The sequence below is a fragment of the Schistocerca americana genome, chromosome 6, assembly GCF_021461395.2.
Source record: "Schistocerca americana isolate TAMUIC-IGC-003095 chromosome 6, iqSchAmer2.1, whole genome shotgun sequence".
NCBI lineage: Eukaryota > Metazoa > Arthropoda > Insecta > Orthoptera > Acrididae > Schistocerca > Schistocerca americana.
The window spans coordinates 15,994,233-16,017,823 of record NC_060124.1 but is presented as its reverse complement, the minus strand read 5'-3'; the positions used below and the strand labels follow the sequence as shown (position 1 = coordinate 16,017,823).

Sequence of the window (23,591 nt, the reverse complement as noted above, 5' to 3'; positions counted from 1 at the left end):
CAAACAATGGAGATGACAAGAGATGACACAGGGCAAGAAAGACACAGACAGAGACCAGACAAGAAGAATTAAAATCACACCGAGTGTGACAATGGTTGGCCGACCATAGAAACAAAAAAAGGAAAAGCCGACCACTAAGAAACGCACGAAAAACCCCAGTCTAAAATCAAAGGCCAAAGGCCAGACTCAACAAAAAAAAAGGGACAAACACTTAGATCAAGCGATAAAAACCCCTGCATAAATAAAACTCAAAACTAAATCTGCCATCACAACATCGTCTGATAAAAGTGCAGGAAGCATATCAGGCAGCGCGAACGTCCAAGTTAAAAGCGGGCAGTCCAACAAGATGTGGACCACTGTCAAAGCTGACCCGCAGCGACATAAAGGTGGGTTCTCGTGGCACAATAAATAAGCCAATGCCCAGCTGGCAGAGGACAACAGAGTCCTTGTGAGAGACCCGGAAGGAGGAGCGCCACCCACCAGTAGCCTCCTTGATGGCTCAAAGTTTGTTGGGTGAAGGAAGGGTGCGACATTCTTCACCCCAGGTGTGAAGTACCTTCTGCCGCAAAACTGACCTGAGGTCACTCTCTGAAAGGCCAATCTCCAAGGCTGGTGCACCGACAGCCTGTTTGGCCAGTGTGTCAACACATTCATTTCCCGGGATGCCGACATGACCCGGGGTCCACATAAAGATCACAGAGCAGTTGCAACAGGCAAGAGTATAGACGGACTCCTGGATAGCCATCACCAGACGAGAGCGAGGGAAACACTGGTCAATAGCTCATAAACTGCTCTGGGAGTCACTACAGTTAACGAAGGACTCACCTGAGCAGGAGGGGATATACCCTAGAGCGCGAGAGATGGCGACCAGCTCGGCAGTGAAAACACTGCAGCCAGCCGGGAATGAGTGTTGTTCATAATGATCCCCTAGAGTAAGAGCATAACCTAAATGACCAGCAACCATCGAACTGTCAGTATAGACAATGTCAGAGCCTTGAAACATGGCAAGGATTGAAAGAAAGCGGCGGCAGAGGGCCTTGGGAGGGACTGAGTCCTTCAGGCCCTGTGCCAAATCGAGCCGAAGGCATGAGCGGGGCACACACCACAGGGGAACATGCAGAGGGGCCCGGAAAAAGGAAAACCTCAAGCCCAGAGAGAAGAGCTCTGACGCGAACCACGATCGTACCCCCTGACCAGGGCCACCGTTCCGGAAGATGGACGACCGACAGGGAACAAGAGACAATAATTGGGATGCTCGGGCAAGCTACAAACGTGTGTAGCATAAGCAGCCAGTAACTGTTGGTGCCGGAACCACAATGGAGGGACACCCACCTCCACAAGTATGCTGTTGACAGTGCTTGTCCGGAAAGCTCCAGTGGCGAGTCGGATCCCACTGTGAAGGATGGGGTCACGCAACTGCAATGCGGAAGGTGATGCCAAACCATAAACCAGGCTCCCATAATCTAGACGGGACTGAATTAACACCTGGTACAGCCATAGAAGGGTAGACTAATCGGCAGCCCAGCCGCTGTGACTCAAGCAACGAAGAGCGTTAAGATGCCGCCAGCACGTCTGTTTAAGCTGCCAAATATGAGGGAGCCAAGTCAACCAGGTATCAAAAAGCAATCCCAAAAACTGCTGGGTCCCCACCACAGCAAGAGGTTCGCCGTCAAGATAAAGCTGTGGCTCAGGGTGAACAGTGCGTCGCCAGCAGAAATGCATAACGCAGGTATTGGAAGCCAAAAACTGGAAGCCATGTGCTACAGTCCAAGACTGCACCTTGTGGATAGCGCCCTGCAGCTGCCGTTCAGCAGCTGCAATGCCAGTGGAGCTGAAGTATAGGCAGAAATCGTCAGCATACAAGGAAGCTGAGACAGATGTTCCCACCGCCGCAGCAAGCCCATTAATTGCAATTAAAAAGAGGCAGGCACTTAAGACAGATCCTTGTGGTACCCCAGTCTCATGAACTCGGGAGGAACTATGGGAGGCCGCATCTTGCACATGGAAGGAACAAAGCGATAGAAAACTCTGTATGAAAATCAGGAGCAGACCCTGAAGACCCCAACCATGAAACGTAGAGAGGATGTGATGTTGCCATGTCATATCATATGCCTTCCGCAAGTCAAAAAAGACGGCAACCAGATGCTGTCGGCAGGCTAAGGCCATACGGATGGCAGACTCAGGCACACTAGATTACTGGGAGCAGAGCGGCCCTTACGGAACCTACCCTGAGACAGAGCCAGAAGGCCCCGAGAACCTCTGGCTCAAAATGCGTTTGAGCAACTTGCAAAGAACACTGGTAAGGCTAATGGGGCGGTAGCTGTCCACCTCCAGTGGGTTCTTGCCAGGTTTCAACACGGGGATTACGATGCTTTCCCGCCATTGCGACGGGAACTCACTCTCAACCCAGATATGGTTGAAAAGGTCTAAGAGGCGTCACTGGCAGTCCACCGAGAGGTGTTTGAGCACCTGACAGTGGATGTGATCTGGCCCGGGAGCCATATCAGGGCAAGCGGCTAGGGCACTTTGGAATTCCCACGCACTGAACGGAACATTGTATGATTCAGGGTGGCTTGTGTGAAATGAAAGGCTCCAACATTCCAATTCGCAGAAGTGGAACTCTGAGCAAAATGCTCCGCTAAGCGGTTTGCAATTGTGTTGGAGTCAGTACAGACTGCTCTATTCAGTGAAAGCGTAGGTACGCTGACGGAAGTCTGATAGCCACAGAGTCACCTAATCTTGGCCCAAACCTGCGATGGAGAGGTACAGAGGCCAATGGTGGAGACATAACTTTCCCAGCACTCCCACTTGCGTTGGCGAATGAGGTGGCGGCTTCATGCACAGAACCATTTAAAGGCGATGAGGTGTGCCAATAAGGGATGCTGCTTGTGACGCTGGAGTGCCTGCCTGCGATCTTTAATCGCCTCGGCGATCTCGGGCGACCACCTAGGCACAGTCCTCTGCCGAGGGGACCCAGAAGAACAGGGAATGGCAGATTCTGCGGCAGCAACAATGCCAGTGGTGACCGAGTCAACCACTGCATCAATGGTATCATTGGAAAGAGGCTCAATAGTGGCAATGGAAGTGAACAAGTGCCAGTCAGCCTTATTCATAGTCCATCTGCGGGGGCGCCCAGAAGAGTGACGCTGTGGCAGTGACAGAAAAATTGGGAAGTGGTCACTACCACACAAGTTGTCGTGCACACTCCATTGGACAGATGGTAATAGGCTAGGGCTGCAGATTGAAAGGTCGATGGCTGAGTACTTGCCATGCGCCACACTGAAATATGTGAAGGCACCAGTATTTAAAAGAGAAAGGTCGAGGTGTGCCAATACTTGCTCAATGATGCTGCCTCGGCCTGTTGCCACTGATCCACCCCACAGAGGGTGATGGGCATTGAAGTCGCCCAGTAACAGAAAAGGTGGCGGCAATTTGGCTATCAGTGCAGCCAGGAGGACATGCTGCGGGACATCACCATCCGGTGGAAGATGGAGACTGCAGACAGTAATAGCCTGAGGCATCCACACCCGAACAGTGACAGCCTCTAAAGGTGTTTGTAGAGGGCCAGACTCGCTGTAAAGAGAGTGAAGGACATAGATGTAGACGCCACCAGATACCCTCTCATAAGCTGCCCGGTTCTTATAATAACCTCGATAGCCACGGAGGGCGGGGGTTCACATCGCCGGAAACCAAGTTTCCTGAAGAGCAATGCAGAGGAAAGGGTGAAGCCTGAGAAGTTGTTGGAGCTCAGCAAGATGGTGGAAGAAACCGCTGCAGTTCCACTGGAGGATGACATTGTCCATGGCCGAGGGAAGCGTGAAGGGACCAAGGAGGCAGATTACGCCACTGGGTCACTTGCTGCCACCAATTGAGTACTGACGGGAGCAAATCCACCACGTCTGAGGGACCGGCAAGATCTAGATCCTCAGTGGACGCCAGAATCTCCACTGCATCCTCAGACACAGAGCTTGTAGGTAGCGGTGGAGTGGGTGCCACCACAATTTCATTGGTCTTAGGGGTCTTCGATTTCAATTTCTCATGCTGTTCCTTTGATTGCTCTTGCTGGGAGGTCGTCTGATTCAGTCTCCGGGACTAAAGAGGACCACGAAGCCCTATGACCATCTACCTGGTGCTTCTTCAGAACCTAGCGGGTGTCTGGTTTGCCACTGGTAGGAACCAGGAACCTGGGAAGGGAGTGACCCAAGGGATCCATTCCTAGCAAGAGAAGCTTAAGAAGACTTATGCTTCTCCGGCTTAGAAGTGGGGACTGGTGTTTCCCATGTTGGGGGGAGGGGGGGGGGAGGTGCTGCTACTGAGGTAGGTGGTGCAGGAGCAACAGGGAGGGAAGTGGGAAGTGCCCCCCGACCATCAAGGGGGCAGCTGTGGTCCTTCGGCTCTGATAGCTGACTGTATGTGGTGCAACGGATGGAGCTGTAACAGGAGTGACAGTGGCAGCATAAGATTACGTCACGCGCACGGGATGAAGTTGTTCAAATTTCCATTTAGCCTCAGTGTAGGTCAGTCGGTTCAGGGTCTTGTATTCCATTATTTTCTGTTCCTTCTGTAGAATCTTACAGTCTGGCGAGCTAGGGGGATGGTGCTCTCCACAGTTGATACAGACGGGAGAGGCGGGGTACATGGAGTATCGGGATGTGATGGTCGACCACAATCATGACATATGAGGCTGGAAGCACAGGGGGAAGACATATGGCCAAACTTCTAACACTTGAAGCACCGCATCAGGGAAAGGGATATATTGCTTGACATCACAGCAGTAGACTATCACCTTCACCTTCTTGGGTATTGTGTCACCCTCGAAGGCCAAGATGAAGGCACCAGTGGCAACCTGATTATCCCTCGGACCCCAGTGGACGCGCTGGACGAAATGGACATCTCGTCGCTCTAAGTTGGTGTGCAGCTCGTCGTCGGACTGTAAAAGAAGGTCCCTGTGGAAGATAATGCCCTGGACCATATTTAAGCTTTTATGGGGAGTGACAGTAACAGACACATCATCTAGCTTCTTACAAGTAAGTAATGCCCATGACTGGGCAGAGGATGCTGTTTTTATAAAGACTGACCCAGACCGCATTTTTGACAAGCCTTCCACCTCCCCAAACTCGTCCTCTAAATGCTCTACGAAGAACTGAGGTTTCATGGACACAAAGGATTCCCCATCAGCTCTTGTACAGACTAGATACCGGGGCACATACGTCTTGCTGTCATTCGTAGCCTTTCGTTCCTCCCACGGTGTGGCCAGGGAGGGAAACGATTTGGGGTCACACATGTTTGCATTAAAGTGAGCCCTCGAACACTTAGAGACTGCTGCTGGCTGGCCACCAGCAAGAGAAGATGTGCCATGCTTCATTACGCGTCATCCACCCTGATGCCACCTACTCCGACAAAGGGCCCTCCCCACGGGCGCCACCCAGCCACAGCAAGGGCCGGATGGCCATTTCCGGGAGTCCCGATGCCCCAGGGAGATAGGCATCTACTCCTTGGCATACGTGGGGAGTAATTGGCGCAGGTATCAGTAGAGCGATCCCTGTGTTGTCAGGGGGCTACAACCAACAGGATACATGGTGGCCCCACCACAACGGACTGGCTACCGTGCAGGATATTAGGTGGCAAGTGGTCCATGGTCGTCATCAGTGCAGAAAGCGACACTGCAGAGTGCATGGCGGAAATCGCACCCGGGAATGTATCCTCGCCCCAGAGGCGGAGAGCGAGCGGGACTGCAATGCAATGACGAATAAGCTGGCTAAAGGTCTCACTGCACGATGGACACAATGCACCAAGTAAGGCGCCCTTCCCCAATTGGCTTGCTCTTCAGAATAATTTTGAAATATGGTGTCAAATCCAAGAGGGGACCATCACATAAGGGCCAAAATGTTTAAGACTCCTTTTAGTCGCCTCTTACGACAGGCAGGAATACCACAGGCCTATTCTTACCCCCGAACCCGCATGGGGCTTTCATTTGAGTTTATGAAGCATCAGTGCAATACTTGTGTGTTGATCAAACATATTGGTAGCAAATCTAGTAGCATGTCCCTGAATGGCTTTCATGTCTTCCTGTAATACAGCCTGGTGCATATTTCGAACACTCCAGCAGTTGCCAAGAATGGGACACACTAGAATTCTCTACACTGTCTCCTTTATAAATGAGCTACATTTTCCCAAAATACTCCCAATAAAATGAAGCTGAGCATTTGCCTTTCCTAATACCAACATTGTGTGCTCATTCCATTTCATACTGCTTTGCAATGTTAGACCTACATATTTAATTGGTATGACTGTGTCAAGCAGTACACTGCTAATGCTGTATTCGAATGTTACAGCATAGCTTTTTCTACTCATTTGTATTAATTGACATTTTGCTATATTTAGAGAAAGCTGCCATTTGTCACACCAACCAGATATTCTGTCTTAAGTCATCTCGTAAGCTCCTAGAGTCACAAAACAATGACATCTTCACATACACCACAGCATCGTCAGCCAATAGCTGCCGATTGCTGCTTACCGTGTTCGTCAAATCATTTATGAACAGAGAACAAGAGCAATCCTATCACACTTCCCTGGGACTCTTTTGATGACACCCATGTCTCTGATGAACACTCACTATTGACAAAAAAGTACTGGGATCTATTCCTTAAGTCTTCGAGCCACTCAACCTTCATTCAAAGTTTGCAGTGGGTATAGTGTCAAACACTTTGTGGAAATCTAAGCGATGGAATACACCTATTGCCGTTCATTCATGATTCGCAGGACATCCCGAGAGACAAGAGCAAGCTGATTTTCCCAAGTCTGATGCTCTCTAAATCTGTGCTGATTAGTGGCCAGAACTTTTCCATAGTCAAGTCTGCATAACCTCACTAAAACTATTTCTAGCTGCTTTAACAAGCTTAAGACACTTCCTACTGCTGTCCTACAACTGTAAATACCACAAGCTTATCTGTATTCTGAACCACTATTGTTAATCACAATATTCGTTAGTTTGAAGGGCCACCATCTTCTGTATATATACCCAAGCCTCCTTTCCGCCTATCAGTTCTAGAGTAGTGTGATATTAGCTTGCAGCCATCAAGATGAATCTATCCTCTCTCAGTGATTTCCATATGATGTTCTGATATGCTTAAAGTCCACCTATCCTTTCATTTTCCTGAATGTATAAAAGAAGTTCATGCTTTTTATTAATGTATCTTCTGATGTTTCAATAGAAGACACTAAATGTATTTTCTTCAATACCCTAGGCTTTTTCCTAGTTGCAGTAGTCTGTTGTACTCTTAGCTGTTTTAACTGCAATTGCACAGAGTGAAACTTGCACTGCAAATATTGCAGAAATGGAAAATGTTATTGATGTATGGATTTTACAGAATGGATTGGTAGTCAGGGGCTCATATTGTTAGCCAATAAAGAGAGTGTAATAATACTTCTAATTTTTTGTGCAAACATACACTTTTAAATGGAACAATAATTATTCACATTAACAAACTAAAAGTAGAGTAGATTAGAATGTCAACTGTGTTTGTCACAGGACTGTAGTATGAGTCACTTACAAGATATCATACTTTAAAAAGTTTCCACACCAACACTTGTTTGTGCCATTCAACCTGTGTGGATACTAGGTGCAAAGTTGTTATGTTTGTTTACAGTGTGCTTGTGTATTTCTTGAGTGTGCTGCAACTTGCTAGTCAGTTATTGTCTGACAGTCCAAGCAGTAGGTTATGATTGGATGATAGTATTTACCAATGCAGAAAAAGCTGACATGCTAATGGTATGGAGAGTGTAGGAAGAATGCAGTTGTATGGTGCATGCAGTTAGATATCCTAATAGATGTATCAACCTCTACAACCACTTACACGAAAATAGTAATGTAACACCTAGAAAACATAACAGAAGGAAACAACTGATGCAGAAGAGGGAGAAATTGAAGTTCTTGTTGCCATTACAATTAATCTGTAGGTTCCATCCCTTCACATCTCTCTCCACCAAGAGCAGTATGGAAATGATTCTTATAATCATATGAACTTCTGTACATGGGCATTAAGACAGGGTACCCCAAATGTATCATGTATCTTCTTTAGTGATGAAGCCACATTTACCAAACGCGGCCAAGTAAACCACCGAACCACGCACTACTGGTCTGTTGACAATCCCTATTGGCTTCGTCAGGTGGAATGTCAGCACCTATAGAGTGCAAAGTGTGATGTGGGATGGTTCAGTTCATAGGCCCATTTTTCATAGATGGAACACTGAATGCACACAAGTATTGCAGCCTTCTAACAGACCATCTTCCAGATGATAGATGTTCCTCTGCAGACTAAGAGAAACATGATGGCTGTCCAGCCCATAGCACACGAAGTACTACAGGATGTCTTCACGAACTGTATCAAAATCATCGGACTGGATGCAGAGGACCTGTGCCTCGACCAGCCCATTACCAGGGTTTGACATCTGTAGACCTATTGCTGTGGGGAACACTGAAGATGCCGTCTATATACACCTATTATGTCCAGCTTACAGTTCATCATTAAGCTTTCACGAGCATATAAACATTTTGGTCTTACCACTGTGGTAGAATGATTCAGTACTGCTTTTATAGATATGGATTTCTTGTTTCAGATATCGTTTGTCAAACCATATGCTCATTCCATTTTATTAACTCTTTCATTTGTTTGAAATTTTTCTAGTTCTGCTGTATAATTTCTCCAATATATTTAAATTTACTAACTCACTTTGTTTTACCTACATGCATTTCTACTGCATCCTCTACTATTATTACATGATGATTTTTCCTAAGACCCTTGCCCAGAGCACCTTAATCACAGATGAAATCACAGAGCTCTGCACTTGGCTTAAAAATACTAGTCAACTGTTGATCACGTCCCAAGGACTTCTGAACCAGTTCTGACATTCCACTCCTGTAAGTGCTACCCACAAATAAGGCCACCTTCCTGTACTTAGCTTGCACCTTATGTACTGTACATCAGACTCTGTCATACTGTTTGGAACATCTTGTGTTGTCTGAATCCTTTTTCTTTGGTGTGTGAAGTAAAAAGTATTTAAGCTAATGGCGAGAGCTAGACTGAAGCAATCAGACTGCAATGTTCTATGAATCTTTTAGCTGATTTGGGAGGCTTGACTGTAATCCAATCTTCTGATCTACATCTAACAATACTACTGCAGACTGCGGAATGAAAAACTGCTAATTCTTCTTGCACCACCGCCAAATTAGCTTGAAGTTTCATGAGAAGCTGTTATTTTCCAGCGTAATGCAGCAGTGGTTACAATCATTCCACCTCCAGAAGTGACAAGCATCACTCCTTATAAATGTTATATTACAATATTGCACATGAATGTAATGCTGTAATTTCTGAAACTGACTGCACTCCTGACAATTATGTGGCAGACTGCACTCTTGTCCACTGAAACAGTCAAGATATTCAGTTAAAAATCTTTGTTCAAAGAATGATAAAATGTAAGATATTTCTGAAACTGATTTTCTGATAAAATATATTGAAAATAAGAATTTTTAGTGACATATGTGTTATTTAATTCCAATATATTTCAAGCTTAAATACTGTGTGCGATGAAATATACTTGTGAAAGAAACTGAAAATTGTTCACAAAAGTTAACTTTATTCATGAAAAAGAATTAAAATTAGTAATGAAAGATTCTGCTTCCATGATTTGTAGGAGCAGTTTAACTGATTGTGTGTGTTGAAAGGGGAAGATTTTGCAACAGAAACAAACATTACCAACCCAAAGAAAGAAGTTACATTTTCTCATGGCCACTACACAATTAAGGCAAATCATGAAACGTCCTGGCAGATTAAAACTGTGTGCCCGACCGAGACTCGAACTCAGGACCTTTGCCTTTCGCGGGCAAGTGCTCTACTGGCAGAAGTAAAGCTGTGAGTACCGGGCGTGAGTCGTGCTTCAGTAGCTCAGATGGTAGAGCACTTGCCCGCGAAAGGCAAAGGTCCCGAGTTCGAGTCTCGGTCGGGCACACAGTTTTAATCTGCCAGGACGTTTCATATCAGCGTACACTCCGCTGCAGAGTGAAAATCTCATTCAAGACAAATCATAACAACTTATCAATTAGATTATATTCAACTAACAGTTTTATGGAATACAGAAATATTATAAGTTCAAGTTGATAAAACATAATGTTACAACATATTTTCTCACTATAATAAGCATTATATTCCAGGTACAGTTAAGCTAATATTGCTGTAATCATACATACATTAAAATAGTAAACAGCAGCATCTAAACCATTAATTTAGCTAATGTAAGTAACAGTTCAATAGTAAGGTGCCTCTTGGGTGCCAAAAGCACCAGAGTCCCAAGGAACAGAGTATTTTCTAGTACTATAGCGATTATCTTCATCAAAAGAATTACTATCTTCAGTCATTTTTGTGTATCCACATGTGTACAAAATATAATGTACTGACGAAACAGCATTCATCATAAATATTTTGTCTATTAAATTAAAAAGACTCTTACCTATTTTTATAACATATTCCTGGAATTCTTCAACAGCCTTAATGACATTATCATAATCAGCAAACTCTTCACTATGAGATGGTATTGTATGCGAGAGAGAATTTTTGATCAGGTATTCAGTAAACTCTGCACATATCATATCACCAAGTTTATTCAAGACAAAGAAATTCTTATTTATTTCAACGTTTAAATACTTTTCTAGAAAACAGAATATCTCCATCAGATTTCTGAAAACAAGTTTATAGTTTGGCCTGGATGAGCCACCTTTCATCTGTATTTCTAGTACTGCATGTTTCTCATCAGTGAATGTTTCTACAAAACATTCATTTAAGATGACAGGCTCCAAAATTGATTTTTGTATTAGCGTTGCCAATTTCTTGAAAGAAAACTCAAGTTTTTCCAGATAATCAAGGGCCTTCATCATTTGCTCTATGTCATTTAAACGAGAAATGTTTACTTTTAACAATATCTGCCGGTTCTTCTCCACTTCTGTCTCATTTATGTTTATGCACAACTTCCATATTTCTCGCAAATCATACAGAAATTTCTCAAGATATAAAATTCGTTCCTTTGATAAAGCCTTTATGATCTCCAGTTCTTGTTCATGACTTGTTTGGAAGAAAGATTCAAGTTTTCTTAATCTTTCTGCTGCTTTTAAATATTCTCCTTTTGCTTGCAGTTCACAGCAAGTTTGCAGTGCCACATCTATGTCTATTAGTTCAGTTACAAACTGGAGAGAAAGATTAGTTTCTTGAAGTATTTCTGACAATCTTTTCAGCTCTCCAGTCGAATTCTGTAGTTGAAATTTATGCTGAAAGGGAAAAAATAATTACAACAGTTATTACATACAAATCTGGCAGCATCCAGTCAGTCAATTGGCTTTCTAAACATAGAGGGCACCTTAAACAACAACTATAATACAATAAACAGCATTTTTAATCATAGTACTGGAATGTCAGTACCAGTAATACAAAATTGTTACCGAGACTACGGATAGTTATTTATTTCGGCACATAAACACAACAGACTGGAAAATACACTAATTACATACTACACAGTTCCTGCCTTAACAAACAACAGATGGAATGCAACAGCAGTTATCCATTTTTGAACAACATTACATGGAACCTTATCAGGGGTATTACTCAAGTTACAGTGCACTTTTGAAAAGAGGCTGGAACATGTGATTGCTTTCTCCTCTGCCAAAACTGGATAGATTATGTACTGCGTTTTTGTTGTAGTCGTCAGTTTAAGGACTGATCTGAAGAAATTCTATATAGTAGTCTATCATGGGCAAGCCTTCCCACCTCCAAATAACTATGCCAACCTATACGGATTTGCACTTCCTTACTTTATTCATACCCAAAGCTCCCTCTATAATTTTTACCCCCCCCCCCCCCCCCCCCCCCCCCCCCCCCACACACACACATTACCAAAAGGACAATACTTCAATGCCTTAGGGAGTGTTCTATCAATTAGTCTCTTCTTAATCAAGTTGTATCACAAATTTATTTTCCACCAATTAAATATCGCCTCATTAGTTATTCGGTCGATCTGTCCAATATTCAGAATTATTCTGTAGCACCACATTTCACAAGCTTCTATTCTCCTCTTGTCTGAACTGCTTATCATCCACATTTCACTTCCATACATGGCTACACTGCAGACTTACAACTTCAAAAACACTTTTTAACACTTAAATTAACATTAGATGTTAAAAACTTCATCTCTTTTAGAAGTGCTATTCTTGCTATTGCCAATTCCCATTTTTTTATCCTCTCTACATAGACTGTCAACAGTTATTTAGCTGCTCAAATTAGTCTTGTTTTGTTCTTGTTGATGTTCATCTTATAGCCTGTTTTGAAGATGCTATCCTTTACATTAACTGTTGTTCTAAATCTTTTGCCATTCCTGACAGTTAAATGTTATTGGAAAACGTCAAAGTTTTTATTTTTCCTCCCCAAATGTTAATTCCCTTAATTTCTTTTACTGCTTGCACACAGGACACATTCAATAACATCACGGATAGGCTGCAACCCAGTCTCACTCCCTTCTCAATTACTGATCTACTGCTTCCATTTCTGTCCTTTGACTATTACTGCTGCAATCTGGTACCTGCACCAGTTGTAATAACAGTTGGCTTCCTGTATTTTATCTCTGCTACCTACTGAATTTGAAAGAGTGTAGTCCATTCAGCACTGTCAAAAGTTTTCATTAAAGCTACAGAGGCAATGAACATATATCTGCCTTTCCTTATCTTCTAAACTAAGTCATAGGGTCAGAATTGCTTCAAAGATTCCTACATTTCTCTGAAACCCAAACTGATCTTCCCCAAGGTCGACTTCTATCAGTTTTTTCCATTCTTATGTAAATGACTCATGCCTATCAGCAAATGCCTATTTGGAATAGGAATTATCATGTTGTTCTTGAAATCTGGTGGTATTTCACATGTGTCTTACATTTATTTTATTTTAAGTCAAACCACAAACCACAAAAATTTATTAATCAGGTAATTAATTTTGGTCAATGATGACCATCTTTAGACCTAAAAATAATCAACATACACTTGTAGCCTAATGGACAAGACTTCGAAATTACATAACATACAGAATTAGATATCATTATTATCATATATAAGATCATTTCTGTAGCTGAGTAAATCCAGCATACCACACAATTTGTGTCATTGTGTATGTAGATGATGCAGTCACATTAATCATCCATTCAAGTTTCATCACAGTATCATAAATTTTGAGTACCATGGATATAATTATGCCATACGTACTTACACAGAACATACTGCCACGTAGTGACAAGTGATGTCTCTCTGGCCTCTTTGGCACCGTGAGCTTCCAGAGTATTACTAGCCTCCTGGGCTGCTTTCACCAAATTGGACTGTTAGTAATAAGGCAAATGTACGCACATCATACAAGATTTTTAAGTTTTACTTACATCAGTTTTATACAGCTGATGTCTACCAAGTCCTGCAATATATCCTACAGGGTGTTACCTGGCATAACTCATTCAGCAGTCACGCTTTGAACGTTTTTGACAAGCATCCTTTGCGTTTACTCAATTTTGTTATGTCAACCCAACAATATGATTTGATTCTTTACGTGAATAACTCCCTGAACGCTGGAACTCTATAATTACAAAAGTATAACCATTCTGAAACTGAAAATGCACCTATACTGACGTGACGCTGGTAGTTGTGAATAAAGGCCTCCATATAGCTATGTGGCTTTTGGAAACACATCATCTTGACTTGTTAGTTGTTCTCATTTTTATGGTAATTCAGATGGTTATTGAATGTGTTTTTTTTTTGTTATTCACAATGTCTTGTCTCATGGTTGTGCTCCCCAATGCATGCACCCCCTGCCCCCCAACACACACACACACACACACACACACACACACACACACACACACACACCAGGAAGAGGGGTTGAGTTTGGGTAGTTAGTAGCTGGGAGAAGACGCCAGGTGTGAATGTGGGGAGGGAGGGATGGCAGGTGCAAAGGCTAGGCATGTGATGCACGGGTGCTGGAGCTGATGAGGAAGGCGCACTCTGAAGGCGACGTGGGGATGTGAATTGGAGGGGGTGATAGGACAGAGAAAATATTACGTGATGGATATGGGGACAGTGGGTTAACAGAGGTAGGTTGGTTGGTTTAAAGCGTGGAGCGTGGGGGGGGGGGGGGGGGGGGGGGGGGGGGGAGACCACCAAACTGCGAGGTCATCGGTCCCTTGTTCCCGGAAAAACAATTACACAAGGGAGAGAAGAAAAGAAAGGAGGTGTACAGCACAATATCAGGAGGAGAATGGAAGAACAAGAAGAATAACAGGATAACCAATGCTACTATGGACAAAACAGGAAAAGTAAACCACAGAGTGAAGCAAGAAACAGGTAGAAGGGAGTAAAAACAAGAGAGCAGATAACCGTGGCTGGCCGACCATAAGAATAAAAAGGAAAAGCCAGCCACTCTGCGACATATCCACTCTAAAAGCATTAGAGTCAAGAACACAAAGGGACAAAGGACATGCGTTAAAACTTGTATATAATGATAAAACCCAGCATCACGTATAAATCGTAAAACTAAATTTGCTGATGAGGCGTTGTCAGCTAAAATTAATGGCAACAAGTCTGGTAACTGAGGAGTCCATCGCAGGGCAGCCAAAGAAGGGCAGCTCACCAAGATATGGGCCACTGTCAGCCGGGCGCCGCACTGACACTGAGGTGGGTCATCACGACGCAGGCGTGTGTCACCCAAGCATGGCCAATGCGGAGCTGTTAGAGAACCACAGGGTCCCTGCGAGGGGCCCCCCATGGAGGACTGCCACACATTCGTAGTCTCCTCAATGGCACGCAGTTTGTTGTGCGTGCTGAGGTTATGCCATTTCATCTCCCAAAGCCGCAAAACCTTGTGGCACAGTACTGAACATGGGTCAGTTCAGAGAAACTGATTTCCATAGGCAGTTTCCGCATAGCCTGTTTGGCCAGCTTGTCAGCAAGTTCATTGCCTGGGATTCTGAAGTGACTTGGGGTCCAGACAAATACCACTGACCAACCAGACTGTTCCAGGGCATAGATGGACTCCTGGATGGTCGCTACCAAAGGATGACGAGGGTAGCACTGGTCAGTAGCTTGTAGGCTGCTCAAGGAGTCTGTGCACAGAAGAAACGACTCCACAGGGCATGAATGTATGTGCTCAAGAGCACAAGATACAGCCACCGGCTTGGCAATGAAAACACTGCAGCCATCGGGCAAGTAACGCTGTTCAATATGTCCTCCATGGACATACGCGAAGCCGACGTGACTGTCAGCCATCGAGCCGTTGGTGTAAACCACTTCATGGCCTCGATAGATGACAAGTATCAAGAGGAAGTGGCAGCGGAGAGCCACAGGGTTAACTGAGTCCTTAGGGTTATGTGAAAGGTCCAGGCAAAGCAGCGGCCTAGGTGTACACCATGGAGGTGTACACAAATGGACCTCGAATATAGGCGGTAAAGGCAAGGACTTCAGTTCAGAAAGAAGGGATCAGACATGAACTGCAATTGGAAGCCCTGATCTGGGCCGTCAATGCGGGACATGAACTGCCGAGGTAGGGAAAATGAGACGGTGATTCGGTTGCGCAGGAGAACTACGAATGTGTGCAATGTAACTGGCTAGTAGTTGTGCATGCCTAAAATGCAAGGAAGGGCCTTGCCTGGCCTCCAAAAGGACGCTGGTCACCAGACTCACCCTAAAAGCTCCTGTCGTTGGGTGAATGCCACAGTGGTGCACTCCCATAGTAAAGTCGGGATCGGAAAAGGGCTCTGTAGAACTGCAGCGTCATAGAGCGATCTGCACCCAAGTTTGTGCTGCTCAGCAGCAGAGGGTATTGAGGTACCGCCAGCACTTCCGCTTCAGCTGACAAAGGAGAGTAAGCCAAGTCAATCGGGCATAGAAAACCAGTCCTAAGAATTGATATGTATCCACTACAGTGAGTGGATCGTCATTAAGGTAAAGTTCTGGTTCTGGATGAACGGTATGACGCTGACAGAAGTGCATAACACAAGACTTTGCAGCCGAAAACTGGAAACTGTGGGCTAGAGCCCATGACTGCGCCTTGTGGATGGCCTCAGCAACACCAGTACTGGTGGAGCAGTACGAAATGCGGAAGTCATCTGCATACAGAGAAGGTGAGATGGATGGCCCTACAGGTGCTGCTAGACCATTAATGGCCACTAAAAATAGAGAGACACTCAATACAGAGCCCTGCAAGACCCCATTCTCCTGGATATGGGGGAACTATGGGAGGCACCAACTTGGACACAGAAAGTACGAAGCGACAGGAATCTTTGGATAAAAATTGGGAGCGAGCCTTGGAGACCCCACTCATATAGTGTGGCAAGGATATGATGACACCAGGTCATGTCATACGCTTTTCGTAGATCAGAAAAGACGGCAACCAGGTTGGCATCTGGAAAAGGCTGTGCGGATGGCAGACACGAGGGATACAAGATTATCTGTGATAGAGTGACCCTGGTGGAAGCCGCCCTGACATGGAGCCAGTAGGCCACGTGACTCCAGGGTCCAACCCAGCAGCCGACACACCATCCGTTCCAGCAGCTTACAAAGAACATTGGTGAGGCTGATAGCTATCCACATCAAGCGTGTTTTTACAGGGTTTGAGCACCAGAATGATGGTGCTCTCCCGCCATTGTGATAGAAAGACGCCATTGCACCAGATCCGGTTGAAGATGATGAGGAGATATCGCTTGTAGTCAGATGAGAGATGTTTAATCATCTGACTGTGGATATGATCTGGCCCAGGAGCTGTGTCGGGGCAATGTGCAAGGACAATGAGGAGTCCCCACTCTGTAAATGGGGTGTTATAGGATTCACTGCGATGTGTAGTGAACAAGAGGACATTCCCTTCCAGCCGCCATTTGAGAGTGAGAAAGGCTGGGGGGTAATTCTCCAATGCAGAGGCTTCAGCATAGTGCCCAGCAAAGTGCTCAACAATCGCATTTGCGCCGGTAGATAACACACCATTTATGTTAACACCAGGAAAACCTGTTAGGGTCTGCTACCCGAAAACACGTTTGATCTTTCTCCAGACTTGGGAAGGTGATGTATGGCACCCAATGGTCGAGACCCATCTCTCCCAACACTCCTGCTTCTGTCATTTGATAGGTTGGTGAATGCGGGCACGGAGCTGTTTAAAGACTATGAGGTGTTCCAGGGAAGGGTGCCTCTTATGCCGCTGTAGCGCTCGCCAATGCTCCTTAACTGCTTCAGCAACTTCCAGCGACCACCAAGGGATTGCCTACGCCGGGGGCATCCTAAAGAGCAAGGGATCGTGTTTTCTGCCCAGAAACGATTGTTGTAGTCACCTGCTCAACCATCACATTGATGTTACCATGTCGGGGAGATTCAACGGTGACAGCAGAGGTGAAAGTTTCCCAGTCTGCCTTGTTTAAACCCCATCTGGGCAGGCGTCCATGGGCCTGACACCAGGGCAGCGACAGGAAGATCAGGAAGTGGTCACTACCACACAGATCGTCATGTGCTCTCCAGTGGATAGATGATAGAACTCCTGGGCTGCAAATTGATAAATCAATAGCCAAGTAACTACCATGAGCCACACTGAAATGTGTGGTGGTCCCAGTATTTAAGAGGCAGAGGTCGAACTGAGACAGTAAAGTTTCGACATCTCTGCCTCGGCCAGTAAGCACAGTGCCACCCCACAAGGGGTTATGGGCATTAAAATCTCCCAAAAGTAAGAAAGGTTAGGGAGTTGATCAATCAGTGCAGTTAATACATTCAGGGATACTGCACAATCTGGAGAAAGATAGACATTGCAGACAGTTATTTCCTGCGTCATCCTTATTCTGACAACTGCAGCTTCAAGAGGAGTTTGAAGGGGCACAGGTTCACTACAGACTGAGTTTAGGACATAAACGCAAACTCCACCTGACACTAGATTATAGTCATTACAGTTCCTGTAGTATTCCTTATAGCCACGGAGGGCCAGGCATCCACATTGCTGGGAACCAGGTTTCCTGGTGGGCAATGCAGAAAGCACATGTGAAGCTTAACAGTTGCTGTGGCTCAGGCAGGTGGTGGAAATAGCCACTGCAAATCCACTGGAGGATGATGTCATCGTAAGACTGGGAAGGCATGGAACATTCAATGAGGCTGTTTATGCCTCAGGGTCACCTGCTGCCCCCAACTTTTTGCCTGAGCAGTCTATATCCACTGTGTGTGCGGGTCCAGCGACATCTAGGTGCTCAGCAGACAACAGAATCTCCACCTCATCAGCAGACGCAGAGCTTGTAGGTAGCACTGATGTGGGTGCCACCACAATTCCCTTGTCCTTGGGGACCTTCTTTTTGGATTTCTATTGCTGCTCCTTGGGTTTCCCTGGCTGGGAGGACTTCACTGATTCAGTCTCTGGGACTGAGAGTTAGCACCAAGCCCTAAAACCAGCTGCTTTTGAGCTCTTCAGCCACTGGTGGGTGTCATCTTTCCCACTAGCAGAAACCTGGGAAGGCAGTGACCCAAGGGACACCTTACTAGCAGGACGTCCAAGATCTCAACATGTGACACTGGAAGTACAGCGGGAAGACATATGGCTGAACTTCCAGCACTTAAAGCACTGCACTGGGGGAGGGATATATGGCTTGATGTCACAGTGGTAGACCACAACCTTGACCTTTTCGGGCAATGTGTCACCCTCCAAGGCCAAGAGGAAGGCACCGGTGGCAACCTGATTATCCCTTGGACCCTGATGGACGCGCTGGGCAAAATAAAACACCTCGACACTCTAAATTGACGCACAGCTCATCGTCAGACTGCAAAAGAACGTCCCTGTGGAATATAACACCCTGGGCCATATTGAAGCTCTAATGGGGTGTGATGGTAACAGAAACATCCCCAAACTTGTCACAAGCGAGTAATGCCCGTGACTGGGCAGAGGATGCTGTCTTTATCAAGACTGACCCAGACTGCATTTTTGACAAGCCCTCCACCTCCCCAAACTTGTCCTCCATATGCTCCACAAAAAACTGAGGCTTCATGGACATGGAAGATTCCCCATTAACTCTCGTACATACGAGGTACTGGGGCGAATAAGATTCACTGCCATCCTTAGCCTGGTGTTCCTCTCATGGTGCGGCCAGGAGGGGAACGATTTGGGGTTATATTTCTTAGCATTCAAGTTAGACTTTGCCTGCTTAGAAACTGCTGGCGGCGGACCACCAGCAAGAGATGACGTACTACGCTTCATGGCGTGTCATCTGCCCTGATGCCTCCCACTCCCACCAGGGGTCCTCCCCATGGGTGCCACCCAGCCTCAGCAAGGGCCACCTGGCAGGATATACTCCATGGCATATTTGGGAAGTTAATGGTGCAGGCATCAGCAGAGTGATCCCTGTATTGTCAGGGGACCACAGCCAACAGGGTACATGGTGGTCCCACCACAACGGACTGGCTACCATGTTGGATATGAGGTGCTAAGAAGTCCATGGTCATTGTCGGTGCACAAAGCGGCACTGCATAGTGCACAGTGGAAAACACACCCAGGAAGGTGTCCTCACCCAAGAGATGGAGAATAAGCAGGACTGCAATGCAATGACAAGAAAGTGGGCTAAAACTCTCAATGCAAATGGACATGATGCACCATGTAAGGCACCCTTCCCCAATTGACTCACTCTTCAGAAAAATTTAGAAAGATGGAGGCCAAACCTGACAGGGGACCATCACATGATGGCTGAAACGTGAGAGACTCCTTTCAGTCACCTCCTATGACAGGCAGGAATACCTCGGTCCTATTCTAACCCACGAAACCACAGGGCGAGGGGGGGGGGGGGGGGGTTAGCAGAGACTGAGACCATGTGGTTACAGTAGCAAAGGATTTTTGCAAGGATAACTCCCATCTGATAGTTCAGACAAGCTGTGGACAGAGGAAAAGATCCAGATGACCCAGGTTGTGAAACAACCATTGAAATTGAGCACTGGGGTCAGCTGCATGTTGAGCTGCCAGGTGGTCAACTTTATTCTTGGCAACAGTTAGGAAGTGACCTGTCCTTGTCAACAGCTGGTTGGTAATCATTTGAATGTAATAAGTTGTGCATTGCTTGCAGCAGAGATGGTGTATGACATGGCTAATTAGACAGATGTCACAGCCTCTTACGTGTAGGAAAGCCTGTGACAGGATTGGAGTAGGAGGAGCTACATGGGTGGATCACTGTGGCAAGATAGTGAGAGTGGGAACTGCACAGAGAGGAGGGAGAGGTAAGATGTGGTATGGGGATGGTATAGGGGTAGGATGATGTGCATGTTGGGGGTGGGGGGAGTGAAAGAACACCACTTTAGGGGGAGGGGGGGGGAGGATCTTGAGAGTAGGCCTTGTACGACCAGCCAGCATCATATACGGACATGTTGTTGTTGTTGTTGTTGTGGTCTTCAGTCCTGAGACTGGTTCGATGCAGCTCTCCATGCTACTCTACCCTGTGCAAGCTTCTTCATCTCCCAGTACTTACTGCAACCTACATCCTCCTGAATCTGCTTAATGTATTCATCTCTTGGTCTCCCTATATGATTTTTACCCTCCACCCTGCCTTCCAATGCTAAATTTGTGATCCCTTGATGCCCCAGAACATGCCCTACCAACTGCTCCCTTCTTGTCAAGTTGTGCCACAAACTACTCTTCTCCCCTATTCTATTCAATACCTCCTCATTAGTTACATGATCTACCCATCTAATCTTCAGCATTCTTCTGTAGCACCACATTTCGAAAGCTTCTATTCTCTTATTGTCCAAACTATTTATTATCCATGTTTCACTTCCATACATGGCTACACTCCATACAAATACTTCCAGAAATGACTTCCTGACACTTAAATCAATACTCGATGTTAACAAATTCCTCTTCTTCAGAAACGCATTCCTTACCATTGCCAGTCTACATTTTATATCCTCTCTACTTCGACCATCATCAGTTATTTTGCTCCCCAAATAGCAAAACTCATTTACTACTTTAAGTGTCTTATTTCATAATCTAATTCCCTCAGCATCACCCGACTTAATTCGACTACATTCCATGATCCTAGTTTTGCTTTTGTTGATGTTCATCTTATATCCTCCTTTCAAGACACTGTCCATTCCGTTCAACTGCTCTTCCAAGTCCTTTGCTGTCTCTGACAGAATTACAATGTCATCGGTGAACCTCAAAGTTTTTATTTCTTCTCCCTGGATTTTAATACCTACTCCGAATTTTTCTTTTGTTTCCTTTACTGTTTGCTCAATGTACAGATTGAATAACATCGGGGAGAGGCTACAACCCTGTCTCACTCCCTTCCCAACCACTGCTTCTCTTTCATGACCCTCGACTCTTATAACTGCCATCTGGTTTCTGTACAAATTGTAAATAGCCTTTCGCTCCCTGTATTTTACCACTGCCACCTTTAGAATTTGAAAGAGAGTATTCCAGTCAACATTGTCAAAAGCTTTCTCTAAGTCTACAAATGCTAGAAAAGTAGGTTTCCCTTTCCTTAATTTGTCTTTTAAGATAAGTCATAGGGTCAGTATTGCCTCACATGTTCCGACATTTCTACAGAATCCAAACTGATCTTCCCTGAGGTCGGCTTCTACCAGTTTTTCCATTCATCTGTAAAGAATTCATGTTAGTATGTTTCAGCTATGATAGTTTGGTAATTTTCACATCTGTCAACAACTGCTTTCTTTGGGATTGGAATTATTATATTTTTCTTGAGGTCTGAGGGTATTTCACCTGTGTCATACATCTTGCTGACTGGATCGTAAAGTTTTGTCAGGGCTGGCTCTCCCAAGGCTATCAGTAGTTCTGATGGAATGTTTCTACTCCCAGGGCCTTGTTTTAACTTAGGCCTTTCAGTGCTCTGTCAAACTCTTCATGCAGTATCATATCTCCCATTTCATCTTCATCTACGTCCTCTTTCATTTCCATAATATTGTCCTCAAGTACATCGCCCTCGTATAGACCCTCTATATACTCCTTCCACCTTTGTGCTTTCCCTTCTTTGCTTAGAACTGAGTTTCCATCTGAGTTCCTGATATTCATAAAAGTGGTCCTCTCTTCTCCAAAGGTCTCTTCAATTTTCCTGTGGGCAGTATCTATCTTACCCCTAGTGAGATAAGCCTCTACATCCTTACATTTGTCCTCTAGCCATGCCTGCTTAGCCATTTAGAACTTACCGTCAATCTCATTTTTGAGACTTTGTATTCCTTTTTGCCTGCTTCATTTATTGAATTTTTATATTTTCTCCTTTCATCAATTAAATTCAATATTTCTTCTGTTACCCAAGGATTTCTACCAGCCCTCATCATTTTACCTACTTGATCCTCTGCTGCCTTCACGATTTCCTCTCTCAAAGCTACTCATTCGTCTTCTACTATATTTCTTTCCCCCGTTCTTGTCAATTATTCCCTAACGCTTTTTCTGAAACTTTCTAAAATCTCTGGCTCTTTCAGATTATCCAGGTCCCATCTCCTTAAATTCCCACCTTTTTGCAGTTTCTTCAGTTTTAATCTACAGTTCGTAACCAATAGATTGTGGTCAGAGTCCACATCTGCCCCCAGAAATGTCTTACAATCTAAAGCCTGGTTCCTAAATCTCTGTCTTACCATTATACAATCTATCTGATACCTTTTAGTATCTCCAGGGTTCTTCCATGTATACAACCTTCTTTCATGGTTCTTGAATCAAGTGTTAGCTATGATTAATTTATGATCTGTGCAAAATTCTACTAGACGGCTTCCTCTTTCATTTCTTACCCCCAATCCATATTCACCTACTATGTTTCCTTCTTTCCCTTTTCCTACTCTCGAATTCCAGTCACCCATGACTATTAAATTTTCATCTCCCTTCACAACCTGAATAATTTCTTTTATCTCATCATACATTTCATCAATTTCTTCATCATCTGCAGAGCTAGTTGGCGTATAAACTTTTACTACTGTAGTAGGCATGGGCTTCGTGTCTATCTTGGCCACAATAATGCGTTCACTATGCTGTTTGTAGTAGCTAACCCGCACTCCTATTTTGTTATTCATTATTAAAACTACTCCTGCATTACCCCTATTTGATTTTGTATTCATAATCCTGTATTCACCTGACCAAAAGTCTTGTTCCTCCTGCCACCGAACTTCACTAATTCCCACTATATTTAACTTTAACCTGTCTATTTCCATTTTTAAATTTTCTAACCTACCTGCCCGATTAAGGGATCTGACATATATATATTTATACTCTAACTCAATAAATGATTACTTCAAATACCGCACATTTTCTTTCTTTTTTCTTTGTGTGTGCCTGTTGACAACTAATGTTTCTGTTTTTCAACCAGTGGTCTCCTTTACTCATAAAATGTTTACATTCTAACAGAACTTTCCAACAAAATTATGTGTTCTAGTGTATCTTAGACAAGCAGTAAAGAAAAAGACTAGTTAAGTGCTTGATGCTGAGTGTAGCCACATGTTGTTGTTGTTGTTGTTGTTGTGGTCTTCAGTCCTGAGACTGGTTTGATGCAGCTCTCCATGATAATCTATCCTGTGCAAG

General features: G+C 44.7%; 1 protein-coding gene across 2 annotated transcripts in view; it reads right to left on the bottom strand.

Annotated features, from left to right (window-relative positions):
• Positions 1 to 23,591, bottom strand: part of LOC124619781 (centromere/kinetochore protein zw10 homolog) — a 202,720-nt gene that overhangs the window by 157,794 nt on the left and 21,335 nt on the right. For both annotated transcript variants that reach the window (XM_047146367.1, XM_047146368.1), the window contains exon 3: positions 10,507 to 11,317. In XM_047146367.1, the coding sequence (XP_047002323.1) occupies positions 10,507 to 11,317 (811 nt within the window). The remainder of the gene's footprint in view (positions 1 to 10,506; positions 11,318 to 23,591) is intronic.